The 25,095-nt window shown below is 49.2% G+C and overlaps 1 protein-coding gene across 8 annotated transcripts in view; it reads left to right on the top strand.

Moving 5' to 3' along the window:
• Positions 1-25,095, top strand: part of Jakmip1 (janus kinase and microtubule interacting protein 1) — a 96,526-nt gene extending 71,431 nt beyond the window's left edge. For 5 of the 8 annotated variants that reach the window (XM_028758180.1, XM_028758178.1, XM_028758179.1 and 2 more), the window contains exons 11-22: positions 595-678; positions 2,755-2,817; positions 4,361-4,459; positions 6,867-6,968; positions 7,504-7,557; positions 8,090-8,155; positions 13,762-13,830; positions 15,016-15,105; positions 17,554-17,757; positions 18,735-18,800; positions 23,662-23,706; positions 24,787-25,095. In XM_028758180.1, coding sequence (XP_028614013.1) covers positions 595-678; positions 2,755-2,817; positions 4,361-4,459; positions 6,867-6,968; positions 7,504-7,557; positions 8,090-8,155; positions 13,762-13,830; positions 15,016-15,105; positions 17,554-17,757; positions 18,735-18,800; positions 23,662-23,706; positions 24,787-24,816 — 972 coding nt within the window. In that variant the 3' untranslated portion in view covers positions 24,817-25,095. The remainder of the gene's footprint in view (positions 1-594; positions 679-2,754; positions 2,818-4,360; positions 4,460-6,866; positions 6,969-7,503; positions 7,558-8,089; positions 8,156-13,761; positions 13,831-15,015; positions 15,106-17,553; positions 17,758-18,734; positions 18,801-23,661; positions 23,707-24,786) is intronic. The other 3 variants (XM_028758181.1, XM_028758182.1, XM_028758183.1) reach the window with 3 other exon arrangements.

Raw genomic sequence — 25,095 nt, 5'->3', positions numbered from 1 at the left:
TCACATTTGTGTCTTTCCATTTCCTGTGTCAGTGTGTGGCTGTAGCCAAGTAGCTGTGCCTCCCAGGACTAGGGTATGTGCCTACACTGGTGCTTCTTCTTGTTGTAGGGTCAGCTGATCAGTGGCTTCCCTGATGTACATGATTTGCCTGGTTTATGAGGGATTAGGTTTTAGTCTTTGCTGTAGGTGACAGAGAGCCCCATTAGACCACCAAGCAAGTAGAACAGCTGTCAACAGCTGGATGATGCTGAAGGAGAAAGCACTGACCTTGTCAGAGCTGGCTTTGGGGCCCTGAGGCACCCAGTTTGGGCTAGTTCATCCCAGGAGAGGGTGGCTCTTTGATTGTCTTTTACTGGGAGAGTTACAGCAGTTACCCCACCCGCACCCCCATGACCCCTTAGTTCTCACTTCATCACACGGCTGCAGATGGACTTCAGAGCCCTCAAGTGGTGATGACTGCAACAGGGCCCTTCTACCCCTAAGCTCTCGGGCTGTGCAGGCACTCTCTGGTTGGCAGCCTGACACGTTACCGCTGTGTCACCTCTGCAAGTGACTTCAGAGACTTGCTCACTCCCTGGTCTTTTTTTCTTCCAGACTCGGGAGCAGCTTCAAGCTGACCTGCTGAGGTGCCAGGCCAAAATCGAGGACTTAGAGAAGCTGCTGGTTGAGAAGGGACAGGTAAGCAGGAAGGCCATGCACCCTGTGGTCCTCATGGTTCTGTCCCCATGGTGTCCTTGGGGTCCGGTGGTGTATTTGGTGTGCCAAAGGTAAGGGGGAGGGTCTGTGGAGGAATCATTGTGACCCCAGGCCAGAATGTGTTGTCACAGTCAGAGCCTGTCCTGAAGGTTTGCCTAGTTTTTCCTTGTTTGCCAAATTCGGGGAAGCAGAAGGTAACTCTTAGAGCAGAGGCATGGCCAGAAGGTCTTTTGACTGGATCTGGGGCCTGAAGAAAAGCTGCTGTTTTCTGTCAGGATTTTAATTGCCTGTGTATAATTGAAGTGCTGTGAACCATTTGGCAGGGCTCATAGCAACAGACGAGGCAGTGACTATGTCATAGGGGAGTCTGGGTTGGTTATTTTCCTGGACTCCTGTCTCTGATTTGATTAGTCCAGGCCCAGTGGGCAGCAGGCAGAGGGATGCAGCCCTTAGGCCTTTCTTGGTGCCTGTTGTAAGCAGAGGATCATCTACATGGTTCCCTAGGGACTCAGTACCAGAGGTGCCATCTTAGAACTCATTTCCTGTCAGCAGCCAGCAGGTTGAGGTGACCCTAACTGCCTCAGCATAGCTTACTGACACAAACTAGTCACCTGGCCCCATTGGCCTAAGAAGGGCTGAGGCACAGGCATGGGTGTCTATAGGTCCTTGCTCCTGCCCTGCCCTAAGTCAGGAACTAAGGGGATATGGAGAGGTCTGTTCTCTCTCTCTCTCTCTCTCTCTCTCTCTCTCTCTCTCTCTCTCTCTCTCTTTCTCTCTCTCTCTCTGTGTGTGTGTGGTGTAACAAACTGCCTCCAAACGTAGTTGCTTAAATAGTAGGGTTTGATTTGCTCTGAGATCTGTGGATTGGTGCCAGGCTGGACTCTGCAAATGGTTGTTCTGTTGGTCTTGCCTGGGGTTGCCCTGAAACTTCAGTAGTCAGGCAGGACAAGTGAGCTAGGAGGCCTTAAATGAGCTCACTTGCCACTTGTGGTCTGGTCACCCCTCCTCAAATAGGTATTCTGGCTTTTTTGTCTGGTTGTCTGGGATGAGGAGCCCCTTCCCTTCACACACCACAGATACTGACCAGGCCTCTGTTCACATCACACTTATCAGTACTCGAGTAGGCAAAACATACTGCAGCCAAGCCCAGCTTCAAGGTTGGAGTAACAGACTTTGGAGGATGAGCTGAGCTGCGAAGACATGGAGCAAAGGTGGCAGCCACCCTTGTGACCTGTCTACCAGACAGGAAGCTGGATGGACACATCACTGTCTTCTCAGGGACTCACAGCCACATGGGCATACATGCAAAGAGCACACATGCAAATGTGTACAGCAGAGACACGGAGGTATTAGGTAGAAAGCCCCCAGGAGGTAACCTTCCAATGTCTTCTGGGTGTCCCACATCTGTTGGTCAGATCCTAGGTCCACCTTGGCTAGCAAGCATTGCGGAATTCCAGCACTGGGTGAGACTGGCCTGGCTCCTGTGAAGTGGGATGGGGGGCAGGTGGAGGGGGTAGACCTTTCTGAATCTAGGGTGGGCAGGGTCAGGAGGAAGAGGTGGTGGAGAAGGCTCCCTTGCCTCCTGTATCTTCCTCCTCCAGACTGATGCTGACGAGGAAGAGCCAGTGTTCATGCTCTGGCTTGGCACTAAGGGTGTCACAGTGTCAGCACAGAGGCTGTGCTAACAGAGTGCGTGTGAGGGGAGTTGAGCAAAGCACCAGTGGGGAGGTGTAAAGCCCTTTAGGGCATTCACTCAGTCACCATGGAGCAGTGTCCTGTAATGACCCTGGGGACCTTGAACATACAGGGAGAGAGCTAGGGAAAAAGGACATCTCACCAGTGGGGGCTAGGAGGCCTTAAATGAGTCACTTAACACTAGTGGCCTGGTCACCCCTCCTGCTGCTCTGTGCTCTCAGGGCAATTAGAAGAACCCTGTTGTTCTTACCTGGCTGTGAAGGTTTAAAGGGCGATGAAGCTACACAGCCACTGTCCATATCTGGGAGTTGGTGGCTCAGTCAACACTGGAACTAGTGAATAAATACCCTGTATTTCCTGCAGGACGCTGCGTGGGTAGAGGAGAAGCAGGTACTCATGAGGACAAACCAGGACCTGCTGGAGAAGGTATGCTCAGGCCAGAGCCTTAGGCCTGGTCATGAACTGAACCATAGAGGCCACCAACCTGCCCCAAGCCCTCAAAGGCCAGGGCCTCCTGGCTCAGTAGTTATCATAGAAAGGGGGTCTATCCCACTGGACTGAGGCTCTGTCCTCAGGGACAGAACCTTTAGGTCTTAGCACCTTTAGGGTGCCTCTAAAAAACAGGAAAGGGTGCCATCTATCTTTGCTGTTGACTTGGGCACCTTCCTGTTTCTCATGGGGACACCCGAGGCAGACAAAGTCCAAGGCAGGCCCTCCAGCCCCCTCAGCTGGGTCAGTTCCTGTATTAGAGCCTTGTATGCCTTGCCCTCCCACCACAGGCCTTCCTGAAGCTTGAAGGGACTTGGTCTGAATATGCCTTGGCATTGAGATTTCTTTGCTTGGATGGGTCCATTCAGTTATTGTTAAAGTAGATGTCAAGCCCTGCCACCATGATCCCAGTACCCGTTTAGAGCTGTTTGAGCCTCCCTCCTCCATGCCTATCTGCAGTCTTTCCTGCTCCTTGTCTCCTGAGTCCCAGTATATTTGAGCTGTGTGATCAGTAGACTCACGCCCTATGCACACTTCAAGCAGAAAAGAATCTAGGGTGGGCCCTGGGTCATCAGCATCCTGAAAGCTCCGGTCTGAACTGGCAAGGCCAATCTCCCAGATCTAGGTGGCCTGGATCTGGCTCATCTCTGCTGTGCCTGCCCTGACCTTATCTTCCTTCAGGCCCTGAGGGGTGGCTGCTCTTGGCTGCCTGGTGGGCCCTGTGTGTCAGGAAGACTTTAGTGGCTCTTGCCTCAGTCCCACAGGCCACACAAGAAACACGGTGTTTCCCATTGTCTCCTGAGGTTGAGATTACCTGCAAGATAGCACTTCTTTGGTCTTCTGACAGGAGGAGAGAGAATAGCTACCTCCTGAAGCTCTCACCTATACAAATAATCTTGGTGGCCTCTCTCTGCTGCTAGGTTGCAGGCACTATGGTTTTCCACTTTGGGTAGAAGCTGAGGGTCAGAGAAGTTCTGACCTGCATCCCTAAGCTTTTCCCAGGCTGCTTCGTGCTCTCAGGGCAATTAGTGTTCTCTTAAGAGCCTTTTGTGGTGTTGGAGACCTGACCCCTCCCACAGTACCTGCCATAGCAGGGTCCACAGCTTATCCTGGGGTCCGTCTTGAAAGGGCCTGGAGGGCTCTGGGAGCTGAACCACCCACTCTACACTCTTGCTTTCCTTACACTGACCTCAGGGAGGGACTCAGTAGCACCAAGTCTCACCTACCACTCATTTGTTCAGCAAAAATATAAGGAGTTTCTAGTCTCTTGGTCTAGGCTTGGTGCTACGGAGGTGTACCCAGCCCAGCAACTCTCCCTCACTCTAGGCTCACCAGCCGATAGGCTGGTGGCCAGTTCTGCCCCTTCTCTTGGTGCCCTGTTTCTCTCAGACAACCCACTGATGTTGGACTGTAGTCGTGGGATTCCCGGGGTGTGGAAGCAACCACGGAGACCATTAATGTAAAGGTGTCTTTGCCCCAGATTTACAGGCTGGAGATGGAGGAGAACCAGCTAAAGAGTGAAATGCAAGACGCCAAGGACCAGAACGAGCTGTTAGAATTCAGAGTGCTAGAACTCGAAGTAAGAGACTCTATCTGTTGTAAGCTCTCAAACGGAGCAGACATTCTCTTTGAGCCCAAACTGAAATTCGTGTAAAGCTCCCTGCCATTTACAAGCATGTGTGAAGGGACGTGTTACCGTTTCTCTCCTTCCTTCCTCCGTTCTTTTCTTCTTCCTCTTTTTTTTTTTTTTAAAAAAAAATGTGTATGTCCGGGATAACTTCACTGCCTTAACGTGTCCTGGGGAGGATGCTGGCGACGTCTGTGGACCTGTACCAGAGCGATCTATCTATTGCCTACCGCTTGTTTTGCACTTAATAAAATAAGTTGTTTTTGCAATATTTTGCCTTTTTTATTTGTGTTTCATTTCCACAACTACTATCCTGCATGCAGCCACTGGGTGTGCCTTCCGCAGCCCCAGACAGCAGCACTGTTGCAATGGATAACACACCTTTGATCTTGCATGCAGCAGGCCTCTTCTGAGATAGCAGGGTCTGCCCCAGCCGGCCCCTGATTCCTGCTGTGTTTAACAGCAGTGTGGGCCCATTTTCTGTCTGCCAGAGCAAATGCAAGGTAAGTGGAGGCAGGCAGGAGGACGTATTTACACAGGTGTTAACCAGCTACTTCATTCAAACCCTTCTGGCCAGTAAATACAAACCTAGGCACTGCAGGCATTTGAACTTAAATTGTATGTGATTCAAACTCCAACTGAAAACTCCCAGACACTGCACGTGTAGAAACCTTGTCTGCCTGGGAACTCCACAGGGCAGTGAGTAGGACTCGGAGGGAACGCGGAGGGTCAAACCCCTGCGTCAGGTGTGTTACGGTATTGCTCGGCTCTCACGGCCCTTCATCCTCCCATTCTGCTTCTGTTTAAACATCATCAGCACCCTACACATCTCTGCATTTGTGACAAGCCTCCACGAGGCTCTTGTGACACTGTGCTGCTTCTCCCGCCGACACCTTTGCATGTGTGACTCCTCTCCATCCAAGTGGGCACCTTCTCTCATCTGTGGCTTCTCTGGTTTCATTTTCCCTTCTTCTATGGCCCAAGCCTTGTCCTCCTGGCAAGGACGGGCCAGGTGGCTTTCAGCTTCCATTGTCACTGTGCCTCAGCTCTAGCCTTTATTCATTCATCAGAAGTTAAAAGTCGTGAGGTCATGCTTAGTACCCCACTGCTGTGAGAATGCCTTTCACAAGTCCTTCGCTGTGACCCTTCCCACTGAGAATTCCAGAGACCACATGCTCTGCCAGAGCTTTCCAATGGCCTTCGGAGCCACTGGGAAGCAGGTTTATGACTTTGTTCATACAGAACACGGGCTGCTCCCACCCCTCCTTTTCTGTGAAAAGCCAACGGATTGAGTACTTCTGGTGGCAGGTGTGCGGGGGAAGTAAATGGCTGTATCCATTTTGGCTCTTAGAGCAATGCAAAGTGAGGTGAGCCAGCCGGAGGCTTCCTGGAAACTCATTGTGAACAGCCCCCAGCCCTCCCTTCAAGCCTCACTCAGTGTGTTAAGGCATGCTTTCCGGGTTCACACTAATTCCCATCACTTCTCTTGGTATGATTATAGAGGTGTCCGAGGTCTACAAGTTATTGTTACTGTAATTTCAGCACATCCTTTCCCCAGAGCAGCTTGAGCTGATGTAGAATTTGAGAGGGTGCCAACCTGTCATAACTCACTTAATGCCGTGGACTTAAAGCCAGCTCCATGTAGAAAATGCACAGGAGACCAGGGTGCTGTTCTGTCAGCATGCTGTAATTCCTCTAAGCAATGAGGCTCCTTCAGGAGCATAAAGTGCTCATGTGGTATATGGCTGATGAATGTCTCTCTTGGGACATCTGATCATAAATCTGAGGTGAGGGTAGTGCAGAGAGTGGTCACGGGTCTTGTTAGTGTGGACCAAAGAAACAAAATCAAATTTAAAAACTCCAAGCTGAGTCACCCATTGTCATGGAAAGCAAGGGGAGTCAGAAGCGGGCCCAGTTCTGCCACTCACTAGCAGAGAACTTCAGACTCTGCCATCCCAAGCCTCCATGGGTAAGCGCTTTGTGAGGTAGCTTGGACATCACATGGGATAACCCAAGTACTCAGCCTAGATATCCCCCCATGGTGGCTGGCTTCTGTTCTCTATTGAATCTGATACATTGTTTTGATTAAACCTTCTCTTCTGTGACTTCTGCGGTTTGGATTGCAACAGGCAGACCTGTGAGGCCCAAATCGTCCGTTTCTCCCTAGCAGTAGGGGAGATGCAAATTATCCAAAGGGGCCTCTGGCCCTGAAAAGGCAGGAAGACACCACGTGTCCTATACTAGGACCTTGTGGTCCAGAGGTGTGCCGTGTAGCTCCTCCTTTGCTCATAACTTGGGAAGATAGCAAGTGGTGAATAGCACAGTGGAGTTCTGTCTTTAAACCGCGTCTTTTCCCCAGGAGAGAGAGCGGAGGTCGCCAGCCTTTAACCTCCAAATCACCACCTTCCCCGAGAACAACAGCAGCGCTCTCCAGCTTTTCTGTCATCAGGAAGGAGTAAAGGTAGCATGCTTGGGGGCGGGGGGTGGGATATGTCCCATGGACCTGCCATTCAGGGGCGGGCTGAGTACCTGGAGTGGTGGTAAAGGGGGATCGTGTCATCAGGTCAGGGACAGAGCCTGTACTGGTGTGTTGAAAGACAGAGAGCTAGGTGAAAGCATTGTCAAGTGTTACCCTTCTGCCTACCTACAGGAAGTCTCTAAACCCAACCTCTTAACAGGTTGTCTCTTTTTTGCACAGTGCCCAGCCCATAACCAGGGCTTTGCTGATGGTGACTATGGTTGGCCACAGGCCTGGTGCCCACCAGATCCCACAGGCAGAGTCCTCAGATGCCTATGAGCTTAGAAAGCAGGGCTGTACTGGAGTGAATCTCAGTATATGAACCACAGCCACCCCTTCCCCATCTGCCTGTGCAGAGCCAGAGGCTGGGCCCCACTGTGGCTTCAGAGCAGAAGGAGGCGTGGGAGCCATGGCTCTAGAGTAGGTGTGGATCGTCCATGCAGCTCACATGAGAATGAACGTTGGAAATCTTTTCCAGGGTGTGAATATCTCTGAACTTATGAAGAACTTAGATATCCTTGGCGATAACGGGGTAACTATGAGCGATCGGTTCCTGGTTTTGTGTCCTTGTTTTGATTGGGGGTGTTCTGTGTGACTTTGTTTTGTTTTTAATTTTTCTCCGATTTAAGAGATCTGAGAAGTACAACGGAAGGCTTTTGGATGGCCGTGTCCCCCTGTGGGTGGTCGGGTCTGTATTTGTCAGAGTGGGGTTCTGAGCTGAGGACAACCTTACAATCTGTGAGTGAACAGGGGACTCACAAACCTAAAGATTAAGGACGTACAGATGGAAGGTCCCATACTCAAGATTGCTGAAGTCAAAAGGTGATTTCTTTGCCTTCCAAAAATATGGTCTTTAGTGAGGCACTATTTCCCCAAGTGTTGGGGCCACTCTGTGACCTGTCTCCACCTAGAGGGACTGGAGCCATGTACCTCAGATGGCTGGCCCTGGCTGGTTTTTGATTGGGGGCTGATCATCAGCATGCACCCCAGAAGGGCTTGGCACTGACTGTCTGCCGTAGACTTGGATCCCAGTGTCAACCCCCTTGCCCCTTTTTGTGTTGTAGAATTTGAGGAATGAAGAGCAGGTTGCAGTAATCCAAGCGGGAACTGTGCTTGCCCTGTGTGAAAAGGTAGAGCCGGCAGTGTCCTTGTGCTCACATCCTGTCCCAGCACCCAGCACCACAGCAGAAGCTGTACATTGGTGTGCCGCTTTATTTGGGAGCATGCGTGTGTGTGTCAGTCTGTGTCTGCATGTACACATGCATGCCTTTGCGTGTTCAAGATGGAGCACCACACGCGCTCACTGCAGAAGGCCTTGAAGCTCAGGTGGAAGTGCACACCGCCCTCTGGCAGGAAACACGCTGTGACGTTTGCTTTATTTCCACCGAGTGGCTCCCAGGTCCATCCTCTTTTGGAGTAGTTAACATGCTGTGTTTCTCTTCTGCTTGCTAAGCTATTTGAAGTGGCTCAGAAGTATGTATTCAAACGGCATCAATGCCATTCCATCCCAGGTACCCACAGAGAACCTCATCACCTTCCAGTGAGTCAGCATCCAGGAGGGCTCATCCTTTCCTATTTACCAGTGTTCCCTGGGGGACAACTTCATAATATGTGTTTGTATGCACTGGGAGCCCACCCATACGTTCTGGGACAGGAATCTGAGCCAGATAGTAAAACCACTTGTCAGGGTTTTGGTAGGGCTTGGAGCCATAACCTGAAGCTTTTGGCACATGGTCTGTTTCCACATACAAAGTGGCTTTTACCAGGAATTAAAACATGGGTAGTTGTAGACAGTACACCCTGTGAGATCATAGTTATACTGTGTTTGAGTGGGTACTCAGCATGGTGAGATTCCCAGTGTGCCTCAGCAGTTACTTCTTCCTTGTGAAGTGTAATTACATTTCTTTGGAAGGTTTTCTATTCATTCATTTGCCTGCCCATCCATCCATCCATCCATCCATCCATCCATCCATCCATCCATCCATTCATCCATCCATCTCATAAACATTTGTTGTAACTGTTCTTTCTGTGTGTGCTTTGTGTATTAAAGATGTTAAAATTTGACTTTTTGTCTTTGAAGAATACATCCTGGCTTTCATGCCTCCTACAGTGAACTAGAATGTCGAGATGCACACAGCTTTTAGCAGAGTCTTTCCTGGAGATCTTTTACTTTCACACAAGTCAGACTCTAAAATGCAACCTTTGGATGACTTAGATTGAATTCCTTTCACAATCGTCAGTAGGACTCTTAAAATATAGTTTTCTCCCCTATGCACCTGTCCATCCCCCAATCCTCAGCCGAGTAAAGGACAAAAAACACTGAGATGAGACACCGTGATAGTGCTTTGACCCAGGACACATGGTTGGGAAGGGTGGTAGTTGGGCAGGACTCCGAGCTTTCTGCTTCTGCCCCTTATCTGGCCAAGTTTGTTTTCTCCAGCGGATGTTTGGGTCAGTGACTCACACTTAGCTGGCTGGAGGTCACGTGAAGAAGCACGTGTCTACCACACTGCAAGGCAGATTCAGTATATAACTGTTGTTAGCAGCCAAATCAAATGTGGTGTTCCAGCCCCTCGAACACGGGCCATATAGGATCACCTACGTGCTGACTCTCAGTGTAGTGTACATTCACGGAGCCTGTCAGTATTCAGTTCCCAGTGAGTCTCTGGAGAATGAGGCCACATTTGCAAGCTCCCTTGTTTCCTTGACTTCTCCTAGTTTGAGTCTTGGGTCCACCACTTGCTGTTCAGGGGTCTCGGGATCTGATGGACAGAGTAGAAGAAGTATGACTTGGGGTGTCTGGGTCACAGTGGGCTAGGATAGTGGACATTGGTAAGTGCTAATTTTCTAGCCCCTGGAGTGTCCCTTAGGGCAGGGCTGCCATGGTGGAAGATGGGGGCCTCATTGAGAACAGGTTTCAGACAGCACAGGACCACATCTGTCCCAGCAGCTCTGCCAAGTCCAGTACTATAGAACCCCAGGCCCCTCAACTTCTTGCATTCTCTTACAGAGGAAGAAAGGAGGCTTGTCTGGCATCAGCTAGTCTCTGCTTTGCCACCCCTTGCCCACCCCAGACCTGTACTCTGCTCACCTTTGCCAGCTTCCTGCTAGCTGACACCCATATGCTTTTGGGCACTATCACCCCACTGCCCCAGTCTGCCTGGCATTTCACTCTGTGTTTTAAATACTAGAGAGAGATCCTGGCTGTTTGGCTGCCAGCCCCTCAGTGCTCCATGAGAGAAAGAGAAAGCAGGGGGTCCATGGCTGATACCTATGGTCAGAACTCTGGCCTTCACCTAGGTTCTCCTCAGACTTGGCTCTGCCAGACACTCCTTCAGCCATTTGTCTGTGAACTAAAGTGAAGCCGGTGTGGATGCTGCTGTTTATCCTCTCCTTGCTTGGAGAAAATGTTCACGAATAGGGGTTGGAGCAGGCTGGGAGCTGGGTCACGGGGCACCTGAGAATGCTGGCCGGACAGCCCGCTAACAGTATAGTCTTTTCTAGCTTGGAGTTGGAGGTTCCCTGAGATGTGGGCATCTTAGTGCTAAGGCAGGAACAGTTGAGTACAAAAAGAGACAAGTGACGGTAGAGAGCATGGTTGCACACAGTGCCAGCAGTGTGGATGTCAGAGAGCTTGGTTAGGAGCCCTAGGAATCTCTCTCCACACAACATACCTCACTTAAAAACAAAAACCATCACTTGGTGCACTGATGAGCCACAGCCCAGCTCTCTCTTAGCAGCACTAAGGCCGTTTCTTGTTACTTAGACAGAGTGCATCCTAGTCTGGTCAGGTGGTCTCACATCAGTCAGCCCCCTGCTTCTTGTCCCTGTGTGTGTGCCTTTCTCCTGTCCTTTCAGAAGTTTTCTCAGGCTCTGGGCTGCAGACAAGACCCATCAGATTCCCTCTGGTTAACTGAACACAAGGCCAGCAGCTACACCAAGCTTAACCTTAGCCCAAGTTTGAGCCTTCAGAGAGGCTCAAATTTAAGATATCAAGGGGCTGTGTGGCTCATCTATGGTTCCCAGTCAGACATGTCTCTTCTCTCTTGAATTCAAAACCCTTTGAGAAGTAGGCACTGAGCTCAGGAAGATGAAAAATACTTCAAAAAAACAAAACAAACCCAAAACCTCTACTATGTTCTGTTCTGTTTGTAAATGGAGGGAGGGGTCAAAGGATGAGACCTGGTTAGGCCTTCAGCCGACTTGAAGCTTTCTGTGCTGCCCTGAGTTAGTGTAGGGAGGAGAAAGTATCCAGTTACAGAGGGATTCCAGGCCCTTCACCTGAGGATCCTTGGCATGGATTTCAGAGAGTTGACTCTTGTTTGAGTTGCATCTGTCTAGAAGACACTACCCAGTTTCTGGAGCATCCCCAGTGGCCAGGCTCCCCCACGTCCTGTCCAGCCAGACCTCTTCCCTCCTGGGGATAAGAGCAGTCTCCCCAAGAAAGTAGGAGGTCAGTGAACAGAACCCCAGCCCTGCAACCCAGGACTCAGCTTTCTTTTCCTGTCCCGTAACAGTCCATGGTCCTGAAAAAGGTATGTGTGGTTTTGAAGACTTCTCCCCTTTGAAAATTCATTTCAAATTAACATCAAAGTATGAAAAGCACAGTGCTCAGGGCTGGAGAGATGGTTTAACAGTTAAGAGCACTGACGGTTCTTTCAGAGGACTCAGGTTCAAATCCCAGCACTCACATGGTATCTTACAGTTTTTTATAACTCCAAGATCTGACTGATACTTTCATACATGCTTGTAGGCAAAACACCAATGAGCATAAAAATAAACAAAATCTTAAAGGACTATGACAAAGCACAGTATTCTAAACTCCCGATCAGAAACATTCATCCTTTTCACAAGGAGCTATTACACAAGCTGTGTGAGGAGGGGTTAGCTCTGCACATGTCTGCTGCTTCTCCCTGGGGCTGCTCAGAGCCAAGCTGAGCTTGATGTTGTGGGAGGAATCTCTGATCATGCCTTTCATACCTTTCCAACCCCTGTGGAATCCACCTATATCCACGCCAGGCCTCCTCCACTCCTCAGCGAGTTCTTTGTCACTCACTCTGCCCTGAAAGAAAAGCAGCAACAGATGTGCTCCCTCCATGAGTGGCTGGAGGAAGTCTAAATGAGTAATAGTGTCCTCATGTGAGCACCAGGAAAAGATGGACCTATGGCCTCAGGAAGCTGTATGGGCTTCTTAGGGGAGAAGGTACAGCTAGCGAGAGATTGGTTATCTGGGTAGATGTTAGCTTAGCAAAGGCCTGGAGCTGATGCTGAGGTTAGAGCTACTGATGTCTGAGGAGCGTGTACAAAGGCCCTGAGGTGAAAGATGGCTCATTCTGTCTGAGGAGTCAAGTGCATCTTCAGACAACTAAGATGCAGGTGGCTTTCTTTTCTTTTCTTTTCTTTTTTTTTTTTGAGGAGGGATGGTGGCGAGAAGGGGCATGGAATCAGCTGATTCCTCACTGTGCAGCCCTGGCTGGCCTAGAACTCACAGAGATCTGTCTGTGCTGGCCTTCTGAGTGCTGGGACTAAAAGTGTGTGCCACCACGTCTGGCCAGGCTCGGGTTTTGTGGTGACAGAAGAGCCCAATTGAGTGACCACAGTGATCCTCAGGGGGACAGTGCTGTGCTTGTCCCTGTTGTTAGAAGTAGAGGATGTGTGGTGAGATCTGGACAGGGTCAGAAAATCTCCTTAAGGATGTGCAGCCAGGGCAGGTTTGGGGGTCCTGATAGGGTCAAGCATGAACTAGGTGCTGGGTTGGGCTCTGATATGGGTGGTGACCATGGGGATAAAGTGTGATAGGTCTGAAAAACAGGAAGAGGGCATAAAACACAGCAAAGAATGTCTGGACTGGACGAGATGCTTAAGGGCTGAGACAGAGTGAAGGGCAGAGGCTCGAGGGAAGCAAGAGTTCATGGTGTTAAGTGGAACCTCAGAGATGTAGCCAGAGGAGGAATACACCAATGTCTCCAGGGAAACTATGGAAAGCCTCATAGTCTGGAAAGAGGCTCCGGGGTCACCAGGCCAGACTATAGGACTTCACAGCTAAAAGGTCAAAGTCAATGATTCATACTCAGTGTCAAATCAGTGTCAAGCCTGAATACTCCTGGGTACCTTTGACACCCACACCCATCCCCTAAGTTCACCTAGTGATAGGGACACACTCCCAACATCTGGCCAGACATAAGAAGGGATGTACTGTAGCCGTGAGGTGTGCAGCTTATGTGGTCACTGGCATGTCTGAGGGTCCTCCTGGCTCTTGCCCACTTCCATGCCCTGTATCCCCACCCCACATGCATGTGTCCATCTCCTTTCTGCATTTTGCTCTCGTAGCACACCTTGGAAGTATCATGGGAGTGGCTTCCCAGTCCTACAGGCTGGGTATTCGATTCCCAGTCCACAGCTGTGTGACTTTGGACACAGGACTTAATGCAGCCATTATCTCTTCACCTGTAAGCTGGTAGAGCTGCTGCCTTCCTCTGGGATAGGCACGAGAGGGGTCACATGGATGACACACAGGCTCTTGTCCACTCATGAACTAGAGACACGCTGCCAGGAACCCCTTTAAACACAAGCCTGATGGTGCACACACAGCCATAGTCATGTACACTCGTAGCTGTGTGAGTGTGCATCGTTCCTCATCTTGTGCAAATACATATACATGCCGAGAAGCTCAGTCCTTCCAACCCCTGGTGGCCATGCTCATTTGCCTGTGTCCTCCTGTCCTGCTGTTTTCTAGTGGCTGAAGCAGATAGAGGGGACAGAGGCAGCCCTCACACAGAAGATGATGGACCTGGAGAAGGAGAAGGTAAAGATTTCAGCACCTGGGGCAGAGGCGGGATTTGATTTTGGGTGGGTGGGTGGGTGGGGGTGAGCATCATCTTAGTCCTTCAGCCCCCAAGGTTCCTTTGAGCCATCTCCTTTCTTTTCCATTCCCAATCAACCAGTTTTCAATTGAACACTTATTTCTGACCCTGTGCCCCATCTTGGACCCTTGGGTTATATGAGTGCATCTTGAGGACATTAGGGATGCAGTGTGACAAATGGGCCTTTGCCTGAGGAGCTCTGCAGACACACATACAGCTGGAGTTTTTGCACAATAGTTTGTGAACCTGGAGTTGGTCTTCTTTAGTTGGGCACTGGGTGCTTTAATGCAAACACAGCTGAATTGTGCTAATGAGGGTTGTTATGCCCTTGAGGTGCCCTATTTAGGGGTGGAGGGGACAGTTGTCCTCAGCTCAGAGAGGCAAGAGAAGCTATTCCAGAAGACCTGGCTCTGAAACCATCCAAGATCAGTTTGTATTCTAAGTTCAACTGAGAACTCATTGAAGAAGGGGGCTGTCATGTGGAGTCAAAGCAGCGTGCAGTGTCAGGAGAGCCCTGACGAGGCCTTAGAAACTTGGGTTTCTAGTTACCCCTGTCATCAGTGGCACCATGGACAAGGCACTGGTCCTCTTTGGCCTTCTTTCTCCTCATCTATAAAATACAGAACTGCAACATGAGTTCTGGTTCTAAGACCTCATGGGTATAGAATAGGCAATGTAGTCTGCTCAGATGAGGCCTGTGTAGAGGGAACCAGAAAGCTTCAGGGAGTGTTTAACAGTGAGATTCTTAAGAGGTGGGGGGCACAGCCTGGGCAGGGGATGGGCTGCACCTGGGAACTACTCAGACAATCTTCAGAGGCTCCAGGCCACAGAACAGGGACTGGGGACTCTGGGGATATGGACTTAGAAGCAGGCTGCATATGAGGTCCCTTCCTTGTTACCAGATACTCAAGAGAAGGGGGGATCCAGAGTAGTCATAGTCCTGATCGGAGTGCTTGTGGACAGCCTGGGCAGCCCAGGGCAGTGAGGGCTCTTCTGGGAGTTCACACAGGGCAGTCAGCAATCAAGGCCTCCCTTTCCCTCCAGCACTGAGTCTCTAGTGGGTAGATTCAGAGTATCCCTGCTTTTGACTTGTTTGGTCAATCCTAATGGTGGCCTATCTTTTCTAGGACCAGTTCAGCAGGCAGAAAGGCTACCTGGAGCAGGAGCTGGACTACAGGAAAGAAGCCCTTGACCAGGCCTACCTGGTAGGATCAGAAGTGGGTTTGACACTTTGGCTTTCTTCTCTCAGCCTTAGAGGCTGCTGCTTCCTGCAGGGAGCACACCAGGTTCCTTGTGCACACATGACTAGAATGGCCAGCAAGTGGTTGGGTGTTCCAAAGGAGCTGTGGTTTTTTTTTAAACTTTTTTATTTATATTATTTTTTTCATATATACATTCAGACCACAATTTGCCTCCCCTGCCCCAGACTCTCCCCCTTACCTCCCTTCTCCCCAAGATCCACACACTTTCTGCCTCCCCTCAGAAAATAACAGACCTCCCAGGAACATCAACCTAATATGGCATAACAAGCTACAATGTTACCATCACATCAAGGCTGGACAAGGCAACCCAGATGGAGGAAAAGTGTCCTACAAATAGGCAACAGAAGACATCCCCTGCTCCCACTGTTAGGATTCCTACTAGAACATTAAGCTACTCAGCCATATGCAGAGGACCTAGTGCTGACCTGTTCAGGCTCCCAGATCTCTGTGAGCCCCTAAGGGTCCCAGTCAGTTGATTCTGTGGACCATGTTCTCGTGAGTGTTGCTAACCCCTGTGGTTCCTTCAATCCTTCCTCCCATCCGCCTCAGGACTCCCTGAGCTCTGCCTGATGTTTGGCTGTGGGACTCTGCATCTGGGCCCATCAGTTGCTGGATGAAGCCTCTCTAGTTTCTTTGATGATAATTCTGCTAGGTTCCTGTCCCACCACACTCTGCAAGCAGGACAAACTGTAGGGCAAAGTTTTTGTGTCTGGGTTGGTGTACCAATCCCTCCACTTGAGGCCTTGCCTGGTTATAGAAGATGAACTGTGGTTTTTTACAACGTTGATGATCTTGATGTTTTTGTTTTTTGACCCATACTAAACTAGCAGTTGTTTGAGCTGAATGAGAAAAGGCTTTTGTATATACTCCTTGCTTCGTAAATGTTTTATTTATCCTTAAAATTCTGAAGAGGATGGTGATGTATCTTTGCCGGTAGAGTGCTTGCCTAGCATGCATTAAAGGCAGTTCAATTCCTGGGCATGGTGGCACCTGTCTGCACTCCAAGCACAGAGGATCAGACGTTCAGTATCACCCTCCACTATCACCACACTGGTAAAGGACAGTTGAAGTGCTGAGAGAGGTGGAGACCAGCCATTGCAAAGTGCTGTGGTTTCCTGGGGCCTCTCACAAAACAGCTATTTGGAAAAGGTGATTCCTATTCATAGGACTGCGTGCAAACAGGTTCAGGACCTTGGGCATGTTGGCTCTTAGAGAATGTCCTTACCTTAATGATCCTGGTCTCTGTAGAAGTTACAGTTATCCCTGAAAAGCATACCAACTCTCAAGTGCACGACATGCACCTAGAGGGATATCCGTCTTGGGAGATTCTAGACCGTCCTCGGGAGGTACTAGATTCACTTAGAGCTTGGTCTGTGGACTTCTCACCTCTTGCATCCAGGTTGGTTAAAGGAAGGTGCAGGATGCATGCTTGTCTTCCTTTGTCATAGTGTGGACTGAGGAGTGGTAGCTGAGGGTCTCCCAGAAGCTTGGTTGCTGAATGGAGAAGGGTGAGCCAGAATGTTTGATGGTGAGCATTGACCTTCCTACACATAAGCTCCTGTGTCACTTGGAAACCAGGCAGAGGCCACATGGAATCCCACTTCTCTGTCTTCTGTTTTCCCATGGCCAAGGTGACCCTAGGGAGAAGGTGGTAATGTCTGTGGCTAAATCCATGGTAGCACAAAAAGGATAGGATCTGTCTGGGAAGTCAAAACAATGTTTCAGGTGTGGGACTTGCAAAGCCTTCCCCGGGTTGCTCTGTCTCATATTAGAGTAGTTTCCATCACGTGGTTGCAATGTTTCTTAGCCTGGGGTGAGGGGCTTTGTGGCAGCAGGAGAGAGACACTTTTCTCCTTTGCCTCTGGGTACTGTGGTAAGGTACTGCTGAGCATTTAGCAGGGAGTCTGATGTAACTTTGCTAAGAACTTGAACCCTGAATGATTGGACTCCTGTAGCCAGCTCCACTGTCCACAGCATTGCCCACAAAGGCCCCCTTACTATCTGCAGGATCAGGGATGGGGTGGTGGGTAGGACATTCTCCCTATTTGCTCCCAGTTAAAGCTGCATTCTCCACATAGCCAATAAATAAACTATATAGCTGAGAAATAGAATACTGGGTGAGAGTAAGTTAGTAGCCAAAGGTAAGATAAATTCCAGTTGAATGGACATGTCTTGGGGAGATGTGATTCTTTCTTCTTGCCCTTGTCTCTTACACAGACCAAGGATGTTTGCCTCTGTCCAGATCAGAACACTCACATGTGCTTTGGCCAGAGGGACCTCCACATGCTCTGCTGGACCCTGCATGCTGACAGTCCCTCCCTAGCGTGACCTCTAGCAGCATCCTGACAGTGACGACTGTCTGCCTTTCTGTAACCTCAACTGTCTGTGGTTTGGGCCATGCAGAAAATCCAGGACCTGGAAGCCACCTTGTACAATGCACTGCAGCAGGAGCCAGGGCGGAGGGCCAGTGAGTCACTGAGCGCCAGCCAGCGTGAGGACCTCCAGGCAGCTGTAGAGAAGGTGCGCAGACAGCTCCTGCGTCAAAGCCGGGAGTTCGACAGCCAGATCCTGCGGGAGCGAATGGAGCTGCTACAGCAGGCCCAGCAGGTACTAGCAGTGGCCCTTACAGTCTCATTTCCCCATCTTGTACCTTCAGTATATCCTGGGTTCCTGATGACCTGCTGGCCCTTGATGGACATCAGGCACCCCAGGTGTTGGGTGGATAGGGACTGGTAGGAGAAGTTCTGCTGGCATAGCATCTTTTCTTATGACAGCCTGTCACAGAGTTTTCATTTCCTCTTTGGTGGCTGGGAAGACGCAGGCACTTGGGTGTTGTAGATGACAAACTTGTTCTTTCCATTGGCTGAAACATACACAAAACAAAGGTGTTTCTCCTACCTTCCTCCAATGCTCCCTATATGGCAGCCCGATACACAGGGACCACACTGCCCCAGCAACTCTTTGTTGTTGAGTTTGGGATGGCCAAGAATTTGAGAATCAGTTTAAGAGCCTGACTGGTTACTTCTTGGAGGACCTAAGCATCTGTGAAGGTCACAGGATGCTGAGCAGAGAAAAGAAGGTTCCAGAACTTTGATGATAGCTGAGAGAGGAGATGCAGAGGAGATGAGCTACACAGAGCTTTGTTAGGAAGCATGTGTCGTACTCGTCAGTGCCTCCACCTACCTCATAACATCCCCGTGAGGCGAGTGAACTGACACACAGCATGGCTGCCCCAGCATTACCTGACTCTGTCCTTCTTCTCTGCAGCCTCCAGGCCCCAGCTGCCTGGATGTTGGACTCATGAGTGATTGAGGCTACTCCAGTTTATCTTCTTGTCCTGCTGGGAGCCTAGGTGCCCCAGCTCAGGCCTCATCTTATGAGTGTACTGTCTACACTGGTCATGACCAACTTACAGTGTCTACATTGGTCACCTGCTTGTGAACAAGTCAGAAGAGGGGGCCCTTTGGGGGATTGCCTGCCCTCTGTGTCCATCCTTCAGGGATTCTATGTTGGACCACCATAAAAGACAGGTCAGATTTGGGGCCTGGGAGTCTTTTTATGACACATGACTCAATGTGTTTCAGAAAATCCGGGAGATGGAGGGCAAGCTGGAGCTGCAGAGGCGCCAGCTGAAGGAGCTAGAGGAAAAGGTAGGTTTCCCCGGAGTGCTGAGACCTTAGGTCTGATTTATGGGCAGGTAGCTCCGATTTCAGCTTTAAAGCCCAGGCTTTTTGTTCCCCAATCTATCTAAGGAATCCAACGCCTCCACAGACGGATGCTGGGGCCACAGGGTCAGGGGTCCATTTTGGTGTCTGGGTGAGGGTTGGTTCAAATAGCTTCAGAAAAGGCTGAAAAGGTGAGCCACATTAAAAAGACATAGCCCAGTCATCAAGACCCGGGTCAGTGAGAGAGCCTGTCTTAAAAATCAAGGTAGACAATGGGTGAGAACGGAGCCCAGGGTGGTTCTCTAGTTCCCCATGTGTACTCCTACACACAAACACACCGACACACGTGTACCTACATACACAAACATGCACACACAGGCACATATACACCGTCAACACAAAATAAATAAGTGAATGATTGAATGAGTAGATTATGTCTTACATGCAGGTAAAAATAAAAATAGCAAGAGGCTGGGGGAATAGTCATATGGTAGTCCACTTGCTTAACATAAACAGAAGGCCCTGATCTCAAACTATTAGCTTACAAGCTGGATGTGCTGGGGCATGCCTTCGGTCACATAACTTAGGAGGCTGAAGTAGGGGGATTATGAGTTCAAAGCTTCCATCTCAGGAAACCAACCTCCCTTGAAATTAATATTATGTGTGTTTATACATATTAGCAGAATGCTACCTATCTTCACTGAGACATGTGTATTTAAAACATCAGTCCTATTAAACAAACCCTTTCAATAATGTAGATTCTATTTCTGTTTTTTGTTTGTTCATATTGTAGCCCCCCTTCAAGAATACACCCAGTACAGTACCTGGAATGATCACTATAAGAATGAATGATGAATGAATGAATGAATGAATGAATGAATGAATGAATAGCAGTCCCTGAGAGTCTTAGGTCTTTTCACTGGGACAAAGGGACATAGTGATAATGAAGCAGTTTGTATTTGTAGTTATTTTTGCATTAAAGTTCTTTTTTGCTTCTTTTCCACCTCTGTCTGTGAATATATGCATGTATGTGTTTTAGAGAAGTATATATGTATGTGTTAGTGAGGTGTATATTTGTATGTATGTGTGTGAGGTGTAAGTAAGTATGTGTGTGGGCATGTGTGTAAGGTGTAAATGTTTGATGGGAGTACCTGTGTGCACACACAGATGCCAGAAGAGGGTCTTCAATACTCTCCAACTATTCCTTGGAGGGAGGGAGGGTCTCTTGCTGAACCTGGAGCTTGAGATTTTTCTACTAGGCTGCCTCCAACAAGACCCAGAAATCCTTCTACCTGCCATCCCATCAGTGCAGGGATTACAGGCACGTGTGGGATGAGAGACACAGAGGCAATTGACTTACAACAGGGCAGATAACACATGCTAGGACTGAAGTAAGCAAAACCACGCTATGGTGTCAGTCAGGTCTGGCACTTACTATCTGGCCAGATGTGATGACAGTGGACATGTCTAATGTATGCTTGGTGAAGCCAGAAGACAAACACAGCATCACAGACTAAGCAGAATTCCTGGGAGAAAACAATACACACGACAGCAGAGGAACACACAGATGCCCCCAACAGTTCTCGTTCACTACCATGGGCCTCACACACGGCACAACAGTAGATGCACCAAAAGCTGTGCCTATCATCCTGGAGAGATGGCTCAGTGGCTTGGGCAGCTCACAAACACCTGTAACCACAGGTCCGTGGGTGTCTGATACCCTCTTCTGCCTTCTATGGGCACTGCACTCAAGTGCACATACACACATATACCACGTAACTAAACAATAAAGTCTCTAAAAACAACAACAACGACTACTACTACTACTACGACTACGACTACTACTTCTGGACCCAGTTTAACTTTGAGAAATAGTAGAGCGAGTTGTTTTAGACAAGCCCTTTTGCAAAGAACTGAAAAATGTAAAAATTAATCCTCTCAAGGCTGGGCATGGTTGTGGTGCACACTTGTAACCCCAATACTTAGGATACAGAGTCAAGAGGATTACAAGTTCAAGGCCAGCCTGGGCTGCAAAGTAAGACTTTAAAAAAAAAAACTTTGGTTAAGATATTGAAAAACATCCATAGTAGTGAAAAATGGCAGGCCAATATCCAGAAAAAGAGGATCCCAGAAACAAACATTTGCGCTCATCCCAGAAGAGACAGCCAGGGTTCTGTGGATGCTGATGGCCACCTTGTGCTGCTGCCCTAGGCAGACTGCAAGGCTAGTTGAGGACCACACAGGCAAGGTGGCTTTACTGTGATCATCACCACTTCCTGTGACAACACCTGCTGACTGTGTATCAATTTCACTCACCTCTTACTCCAAGGAAGGGAGTAGGGTGGTCTTAGACAATTCCAGGGAGAAGTCATAGTCGCATAGCTTATGTCAAGGAGCAAGGCGGTAAGGTCGGCCTTACATCTGTGGGGTTGTAAGGTCACCCATGGGGAGAGGCACAGGCCTTCTGACCAAGCCTGCTTTGCAGGGTGAGGCTACTGTTCCTGAGAAGACTGTATCTGAATCCTAAAGGAGGATATGGGAAAGCCCAGAAAGAAAGATAAAGGCCACTTCTGGGCTGAAACATGCCAGGTCAGCTTGTGGGTCAGAAACTCGACTCTCCAGGGACAACAGGGACAAGTTGCTGGAAGTCACTGGAGAGCAGAGTTCGGGGCTCTTCATCAGTGGGGCAGCCTTTCTAGCAGTTGTCAGATACTAAATATAGGGGATGGGGAGAGAGAAAGAGAAAGAATGCTCCTTGAGACTCCTTGTGGGGCAGATGTATTCTCCCTGAGAAGCCAAATTCAGACAGGGCAGTCACAAGTTTCTTTCTGTATGGAGTTTCTGGGTGCATCGCTGGCTGTGTCGGCAGGGGGCACCAGAGGTCCGTGTCCAGGCAGTAGCTACCTGGGTTTTCCCATCAGTTCCCTTCTGGGGAACCCTTTGAGTGGCTGTGCTAGATCCTAGAGTCCCATCTGGAAGGTGCCCAGCGCTCCTTAGCCCTCTAGGGCTATTGGAAAGTCTTAAGGGGAATGTCAGGTTGATCCAACTGAGAATGCTTTAGCTCCATGTCTGGGCTCAGGATAGCCCAAGACCCTGGGGGCTGTAAGTGGAGGGCTTCTTATTGCTTTGAGAATAATAATTGCCCATTAGTGGGTGGTGGTGGGGGGAATGAACTCTGCCTGTCTTTCCATTCATAGGCACCTCGAGGGTCATAGCTAAATGTGACAACTGTGCAAACATGGCCACAGGGGATTGTCACCCATTAAAATGTTAAAAGTGTGTGTTGGGGCTGGGGTGTTGTTGGAAGAGGCCTGAGTCAGGAAAGTGCTTGCTCTGCACACATTCCCTGTGCTTGGGGGATTCCCACCACTCACACCAAGGACAGCTGAGTGTGGTGGGGGACAGTTAGAAATCCAGTGCGGAGGTGGAAACAGGCAGTTTGGGGACTCACTGGTCAGATAGTGTGGCATGACTGGTGAGTTCCAGGCCAGTGAGATATCCTGTCTCAAAAATCCGAAGAGGACAGTGCCACCTAAGGAATGAAGTGTGAGCTTGTTCTTTGCCCTACACGCATGTGTGAGCCAACACACACACAACACATGTACACATACACAGATAATAATGTCAGAAATCAGGCTGGCTGGGTATACCGGCTATGCCTCCATGGGGGAGCACCTGGATCACTTGGACTGTTTTCCCAGTCTCTCATAGTTTCTCAGAGCTAATCTGTGAATGGCCCTGTCTCCATCTTCCCAGGAGGGTATGCCCAGGTCAAACACACTCAGGAGAGGCTGATCTGACTGGTGGATTACTGCTTGACTATGTGACTAAGGGTGCCACCAAGCCTAACTGTCACCTGTAGGTCCTCCCAGTCACTCCCTGCATGTGATCATGGGAAACTCTGATGCCATCAGCTGTGGCTTGTGATCTTTCTCTCTGTTCATGGACAGTCTTATTCACAATCCACTGGGTGGTCTCACTAAGCCCTCCTCCTCCTGAGCCTTTAGTTTCCCCATGTAGAACATAAAGTATTCTAGGATTACAGTGAACCCTTACAGCTCTTGATCCTAGAGATTGGATAGAAGAAAGTGGTGATGTTATTTGGATTTTCGCTTTTCTCTACAAACAACATAGGAAACTATAACTTTGTTTGGTGGGGATTATTTTTTAAATTCCCATGTGGTGGTCAATTACGTTTCCTCTAATGACCACTGATTCTGTTTAAACAGGACAAGTCACAAGTAGACTAAGAAAAAAAATAGTTGTTTTTTTTTAAACTAACTAATCTGTCTTTTCTGGTTTAGTAAGGTTATTTTTGTCAGCAGTGTTTTCCTAATATTGACTGGTAAAAGGCACAGGATGTTTTAAATATTAACAAATATCTTGCAAGGGGCAGTGTTGGGAAGGATCACTTGTCTGCAGGATGGCCTGGCTCCCTCCCATGTTGCTGGCCACTATAACATATGCTGGTGCAGGAGATTGTGACTTTGGGCAGGCCCTTCCCTGGTGTTTCCTTGTGCAGCCTTACTTTTATCCCCCAAAGTCTCTGCACGTGGCATAGATTTCACCTGTTAGCCTAGATTGGTGGGACACCTGTAGGTATAACCCACTGAGCACATGAGGCTGGAGGGAGCAGTCAGCACCTCCTGGTGGCAGCTCCTCTCTGCTGCCCCCTAGTGTCATAGTTCTTGTAAGATGCTGTCACTGAATTCCATACCACATCTCACATCTTTTTTTTCTTTTGTTTTTCTTTTCTTTTTTTCTTTTCTTTTCTCTTCTTTTCTATTCCTGTTTTCTTTTGGTCTTATGTTATAGTTTTTGTTCCTTTTTTTGTTTTTCTCACTAGCATTCATTCTGTGGCCTTGACGACTCCCATGCGCCGAGAACTCGGGTGTGTATCCTTTCCTTTCTATTGGTCTGATGTGAAGCCGATTGAAAGAGGAGGTTGACTCCCCTCCCACTGTGCTGCTCCTTGGGAGATGAGGAGCCTTGAAAGCAACCTTGTTTTGGATTCTTCCATTTCATCTCCTCAGGGGCTGTGTGGTCCTGGGTCCTTGGGGCCCTGCCAAAGAGGCACATGGTGAGGATTACTGAGAAAGAGAGGCCCCGTGGCATTTCATCCACAGAGTTTATGTTCTATTTCCAAAGTCATTTCCAGCCTGGTGTAGTTCCTGCTTTGTGCACATCTCCTGTCAGGTCCAAAGCAAGTGACCTTCCAGGGTCAAGGAGCAGCAGGTTGCTAAGCAAGTGATTCATGAGGCCAGATCCCTAATGTGACTGCACAGTGTCCAGGGCCAGCAGTCCCTACCTCCTCGCCTCTGGATCTCAACCTGCATGCCCAGTTATGATGCTTGACAATATTCAGAGACTCAAAGAATGAAGGCATCCCAGGATCTGGTCCTACCTTAGCTGTTGGTCCCTTGTTTCCAAGCACCTAGCTTTCAGCCTGAGTTCCTGCCTTTCCATACCCTCTTGGTGCTGAGTGCCCATACTAGCGCTAGTATCTGCCAGGACCTCTGAATTTTGGAGTCTTGACCCTGAATCTAACCTAGGTTGAGAATCCTTGAACTCCAGGGTGCCCCTGACACCTACTAGATCCCTAGATGTACCACCCAATGTCCTTAGCAATGTCCCTCCCTCTGACACTAGCTCACAAAGGCTTAAGTTAGGTACCTTTTATTCCCCCGTTGCCTGGGACATATCCAGGCACATGATGTTTAGTCATTGTACATAGAGAGAATAAAGGGGTACTCTGGGGTCTGGGAGACAGCTCATACCATGCTCCATTGACGGAGCCCTGGGGTTAGGGCTATCCAAATCCTGCTCCTTTCTTTTTCTGGGTTATGGAGGAGGTTCTCTGGGCGACTATCAAGAAAGATCAGGATGCTGTGGACTAGAAGATAGACCAGGACCCACCTCCACTCTTCCTAACCTTTGATTTTTTGTTTCACTTCATCTCTTGATCTTACAGGCTAGACAAAGAGCTTTTGGAATCACCTGAGTCCCCATGGTGCCCCATCCTCACTGAAACCAAAATCCAACAGTGCAACAAAGCTTTTCAAAGTCTGGAGCTTGAACACAGAACTTATGCACATTCGACAGTCACTTAAAGGGGAGGCCTGGGGACCTGGCCAGCCTCTGCTGTGGACCTCTGCAGGATAATGACGAGCCTCCCCAGTATCCCCACTGTGACAGCTTCAAGAGCCAAGGGCAAAGGTGGATCTGGATGGCAGAAATTTAAGTGCAATTAGTAGAAACCCAGGACATTGGTAGCTGCTGC

The sequence above is a fragment of the Grammomys surdaster genome, unplaced genomic scaffold (assembly GCF_004785775.1).
Source record: "Grammomys surdaster isolate TR1022 unplaced genomic scaffold, NIH_TR_1.0 126187, whole genome shotgun sequence".
In the NCBI taxonomy this organism is placed as follows: Eukaryota; Metazoa; Chordata; class Mammalia; order Rodentia; family Muridae; genus Grammomys; species Grammomys surdaster.
This window is presented reverse-complemented; position numbering and strand designations above follow the sequence as displayed.